The sequence below is a fragment of the Acomys minous genome (assembly GCF_964271855.1).
Source record: "Acomys minous genome assembly, chromosome: 3".
NCBI classification, from domain to species: Eukaryota; Metazoa; Chordata; class Mammalia; order Rodentia; family Muridae; genus Acomys; species Acomys minous.
The window spans coordinates 124,317,399-124,323,398 of NC_140485.1; the positions used below are offsets into that span (position 1 = coordinate 124,317,399).

General features: G+C 36.5%; 1 protein-coding gene across 1 annotated transcript in view; it reads left to right on the plus strand.

Moving 5' to 3' along the window:
- Window positions 1-5,663, plus strand: part of VTA1 (vesicle trafficking 1) — a 53,360-nt gene extending 47,697 nt beyond the window's left edge. Inside the window, exon 8 of the mRNA XM_084776102.1 lies at window positions 5,105-5,663. Coding sequence (XP_084632228.1) covers window positions 5,105-5,250 — 146 coding nt within the window. The 3' untranslated portion in view covers window positions 5,251-5,663. The remainder of the gene's footprint in view (window positions 1-5,104) is intronic.
- The last annotated feature ends 337 nt before the right edge of the window (window positions 5,664-6,000 follow it).

A 6,000-nucleotide genomic window follows, 5' to 3' on the forward strand; every position in this document is an offset into this window, starting at 1 on the left:
AATTGAGGTTTTCTCTTCCATAATGACTCTAACTTGTGCCAAGTTCTTATAAAACTAGCCAGCACAATATATAAATGTTGTAAATATGGCTATTTAGCCATAAAAAATGAGTGAAATGCTGTGATTTGCTATGAAGTGAGTGGAACCCATTGAACTATACAACATGAAGGGATAGAAGCAGGAATGGAAAGACAATCACTGTTCTCTCATATATGGAAGATGAACATTAAAGTGACAGGTGATGGTTTGTGCATATGTTCAGATAGCATGTGAACTCCATTAGCAGATGCCACTAGCACCTGTTAATCAAATTTTAAATTAAATAAAAATAAAATAGGGATGAAGTTATTGAAATTGGGGGCAAAAACTTTAATTTTTTTTTTACTCAAAATAACCACATGCCTAAATGTAGAGTCATGCCCCTTGATGTTGATCCAAAAATGTGGAGAGTCTGTACACATAAAACACTGCATCTACTTGTTGGTGCTGAATTTATCCATTTTTGCCAAAACTGAAAAGTAACAAGATCTCTATTGTTAGTAAAGGGATAAAATGTAGAATATACAGATGATAAAATATCATCCCAACTTAAGTGCAAATGAGCTGCCCTGCCTTTTAAAAGAAGGAAAGGAAAGAAAACTTAAGTGTCTACTACCAAGTGGCAAACCAGTCCACTGTCTTACTTGTCACTTGTTTCCCTAGTCTAAAAAGCTCTGTGCCCATGTGCTGTCCGATGCCACATTGTCAGGAGCTGGCACATGTCTTTAATAAAGACGACGGGCAAAAGTTACAGCATAGCAAATGGCTGAAACTAGAACTAGCTCTGTGATGAAATTTGTCGTGATACCTTCTCCCTGATGGTTTCATGTTAAATACAATGCTTGCTTCAGGGCCCAGGGAACAAAAACAGCGCAACAACAAATGCACAAAGGCTGCGTACTGTGTGATCCCAGCTAGGACACAGAAGAGGCAAGAGAGTGGAGGCAGTGAAAACATCAGTATTTGTAAGTTGTGGTAAGAAAAACTGGGATGAAACCAACCCAGGTCAATGCATACAGTAAACCTAGACCCCGTGTTCAGATCAAGCCAGTGGACAGCTAATTCTCCAAGGTTGTTGGGAGAGCAGTAACTGCCCCTGACAAGAGCTCGATTTGATCACTTCCCCTTGGTGCGGAGGCCCTTCGGGCACACAGGAAGGGGAAGTAGGCTATCCAGATGAGAACTGATAGGCTGTGGTCATTTGGTGGGAGAGGAAGTCATCTTCTGTCAAAGGTCTAGGGGAGAGCTAGAGGAAGGGAGAAGGACGGAGAGTGGGGACTGGAAGATTCAAGTGAGGGCATAATAATCAACAAGCAGGATGTAATCTCAATAGATTATAATAAATTAATTTTTTTAAAAAGAAAGAAAAACAGGGATGAATAGAATAGAGAACAAGAATTTCACTGCTGTGAAGAAGTATTCTGTTAGTTACAGAAGGATTTTATAGATTAGCCCAAGCTCATCGAATACACAAAGCAAAGGGGAGCTGCACAGTGGCCTCAGGGCAATCACAGCACATCAGTGAACATCCAACAGTTGAGTCATTGCTGGTGACGCCAGAAATGGAAGGGCTTGCGTGTGTGCAAAAAAAATAAAAAAAATGCCTGTCTTTCCTGTGAACTGAGAACTCCTCTAAAGAGTTGTCTGTTTTCAGAAAACTAATACAGGTTTCTATACCAACTCCTCATGCCCTCACCATCATCTCTATTTCCTGTGCCCTTTCACTGCTCTACTTTTCCCTTAGTGTTTCAGAAGTATACCTGTTATGCTAATATAGAAATATATTAATATTAATGTATATTAAACTGTTGTAATGATTGTGACTGACTCCAGAAAGAAATTAGAAAAGCAAAAAGTTTCAAGATCTAGTATTTTTACCTCATATATTATTATAATATGAATAAAACCTTATCTCAGTGTTTTTGAGTCTTAAATGTTACAAAAGCTGAAAAATATTGAATGTTGTTATTACATTCAGTTACAAAATATTGAAATAATGAAACTACCTGTATCCATAATTCCTTTAGACAGTGTCTTTTTATAAGAATTCAGAAGTGTGTTTCTCTGTTTTCTCTACTTGTGTCTTAAGTGGCCTAATCAAATCAGTAATAGACTATACTCTAATGAGATTGCCAGGGCCCTTGGCATACTAATTTGTAGAACTGTCTATATAAATTAGAAATATGTCTGGTTACGCTCTGTGGTGACATTAGATAGATGAATCTTGGAAAAGGATGCTTTTGTCAACTATCAGTGATTTTACTTTACCCCTGGAAAGGGCTTTGATATAGTTCTTGACCCACTCTCCTTACCACAGCAGCAGAGACTGGCAGCTACCCAGCTGTCCTCTGCTTGTCCTGGTCCTGCTCTGAAGGGGACACACCCTCTTATGATAAGGTGGTCTTGGTGCAAAGCCATATCTGCAGGATCACAGTGCCTGAGAGAAATGCGAGGTTAGGCATCACCACTGGGACCATGTGGTGCTTTCTCACCTGTCGGCATAGGGAAAACTGCTTTTATTTGGTGGAGTAAGGCTGTCTTTATGATACTGAGTATAAAGTTGGGGACACTGAAATTAAGCTGTCTCCTTTCTTGTTTTTCTACCTTCACTATTGAAATTTTATATGGTACTTTTCAAGGGTCATAAGTAGGTGACAAGATATTATTTTTAGTTCATATTGAAAGAGGAGTTCCTGTATTTAATTATGAGTTAATTATATTTCTTGAATGAAGGAAAGCTTAGTTTGTTACAAAAGCAATTATTTGTCATGGCTTGGTTAAGTTCTTTAAATTGTTGGAGAAAAGGCTAACATCTCTCTCAGTATGTCTAGAAAGTACATTTTGAATATGTACCTACATGTTGATTTTTACCATCTAGTTACTATCTTTTACATATGAATTAATTAGTGTCATATGTCACTAAGCTTTATGTCTTTATTTTTCGATAGTGATATTTCATTTGTAATTTACCAATATTGAGATGATTTCATAAAAACTAAAATGTTTGTGCTTTAAAATAGCGTTATTATTGGTGAATAGGTTTAGTTTATGAAAATAAAATAGTATCAGCTTTGCTATTAATTTACTATTATGCACATATTATGAGTAAGTGATGGATCAGCAAAACAAAACTAACATTACCCTGTATAGATGGGGTTGTTCTAGGCATCAAAGCTGCCTTGCAACAGGTGTGGTAAATATTGGACACTTCCCTTTGCATTAAAGTTTACTAAGATGGAAGGAGAAGCTCTCAGACACAAACTGGGCAGTGTTAAGATGTACTCAGTCCACGTGTTCTACTCCAGGTGGCTAGAGCCTTAGTTATTTTGAAAACCATTGAGGAATCTAGTAGATACTTCTCAAGCAAAACATAAACTGAAGCGCACCTGACAAATTGTGAACATAGATGAAGGTGGTTGTTCTTAAGGTTGATCAGTGTGGCGAGTAACTATCCACTGAACTATTAACGGTAATGAATTATTCTTTATTACTTAATACACAATTGTAGTCTTACTCATTTGTTGATTGGCAAGTGAGAAATTCATGGAAATTAAAAAAAACTTAATATCTAATTACTTGAATCTTTTACTAACCCAATGATTATTTGAAGGCTTAGTCTAGTAGCACCCTGTATGTTTACTGTGTGTAAATTTGCAAGCATTTTATCTTAAAATCTGGGATTTAATTAGTATTTAACTGTTCATGAACTATATTTAGAATGTGGAATATTACTGACAATAAAGGCAGGCTGTCTATACTTACTCAGTGAGCCACTGAGCTGGCAACCACGAAGTAAGTGCCTTATACAGAATAAACACAAAAATTCATAGTGTATCAGTACTTCCTCTAGAATATGGTAATATTTGTTAGGATTTAGTGTCAGCCTACCTACAGCTGCTACCTCTTTACTAGGTAATGTCGTACTTTGCTATTTTCATCAATAGTAAAAAAATAAAATAAAAAAATAAAGACCATTTAAAAGTAATAAATATGTCAGTACAGTCTTAAAAATAATTAAAGTGTGTCACTTGCTCATTTCTCTGTGTTTCTTTCTTCTAGTCAGGAAGTATGCTTTACCATCCTCAAACTTTTCCATATCAAAAAGTAAACACTTCCTTTCTTTTGTTCTCCCTTGCGCGCAAACAAGCACTCGCGCGCTCTCCTCTCTCTCTCTCCTCTCTCTCTCTCCTCTCTCTCTCTCTCTCTCTCCTCTCTCTCTCTCTCTCTCTCTCTCTCTCTCTCTCTCTCTCTCTCTCTCTCTCTCTGTAATGCCCCTTCCTCTTTTTCCATGCTTCTATAATAAACTTCTCCATTTTAAAAAACTAAATATATGAATAAATGTCCATGTATTTCTTTTGCAAAGGCAAAATACTTTGTTTTTTAATATTAGTATAGAAATGCATATGTACAAGAACATTTATATTTTAAATTAAATGAATAATGTAGTTTTTACCCAAATTATTTAGTTGGACATATTACTCATCTGTAAGTAGGAAAAAACTGCTGGAAATAAATGTAGGGAAATTGTTTTGTAATGTCTGCTTTCATGTTTACTTGTATGTTTAATGATAAGAATTTGAGGGTAGCCTTAACTACTTTTTACATGGACAGTACAAAATGTAGAATATTTAATGCTTAAAAAAGAAACAATGTTCTGGTTAGATTATGTTATCCCCCTCCCCTTTTATTAGAGGATATATTAATATTCTAGCCCAGTGAGGGCAGAAGGGTTTAGTCTGTTTGTGGTGTTCCACGAAGAGAGCCTCGGCTGCTCAGTGTAAACACCAAGCTGCTTCTTTTGTTTCACACATCCAGATGCTCTGGTTTTATTTTATATCACGATTAATTACTAAAACACAGACTTCTGATTTATTTGTTACTGATGGAAAACTGTATACATATGAGTTATTTTTATTAAAATGTATCTGATTTATATTAGCAGCAAAACAAAGATTGATCTTTTTACATAAGCATAAATATGCTATTTCACCTTGAGTTGAAATATGTACCTAAGTAACAGCATAACTGATGTAATCTGTGATGTGTCTGAATGTGCTTCTTTTAGGGGATGTCCGCCTGACCCCCGAGGACTTCACTAGGGCTCAGAAGTACTGCAAATATGCTGGCAGTGCACTACAGTATGAAGACGTGGGTACCGCTGTGCAGAACCTACAGAAGGCCCTCAGGCTGCTGACAACAGGCAGGGAATGAACCTCTGGTTGTGGAACCCATGTGTTTTCCACATTTAGAACTAACAGTCCATTAAACTTTTCTCAGCCTTTCAGGAGCATGGTTTTACAGAAGACCTCCTTGCCACTAAGTAAGACAGTGACTCCTGTGTATTTCTGAAGCATTCATCAGCTGCCTCAGCCAGTTGTCATTGTCCATTTAGTGGATCAAGTTATCTCTGAGTATTTAGAGTTGGTGTTAGCATCAAACCCTGCTTCAGGAAATGAAAAGATCCCTGTAGAAAATTATGTTGGGTATCAGCTTTCTTAATTTATACACACTAAAGGAAGTTTTGGAAAAATCTGTAATATTTGGACAAACAAACCGTATTATGTTGCTATAATATTCTAAATTAAACTTTTAATAAAGACTACCAGAATATTCTGGATTGGCAATCTTGGGTTTTTTTCCTCTCAGGATTTGCAAGGCAAATGTGAGCATCCAAAAGTGGTAAATGATGAGAGATTAAATGTGGTTTATACTCATATTTAGATAAAACTGTAAAAATTAAAGGTCATTGAAGGAAATACAAGATGAAGAGGTAGCACTTTACACTGTAACACCACAATGACTTCGTCTACCCTCTGGCACGTACTGTGGATTGGTACCCTTCAGTGGAAGTGGATTTATGTATTAGAAAATGAAGGAAAGAATGTTGTCCAAATGCTCACATACTTGGTGCTTTAAAGATTGTCTTCTGTTCTGTGGAATTGAAGATGGTAGATGGAATGA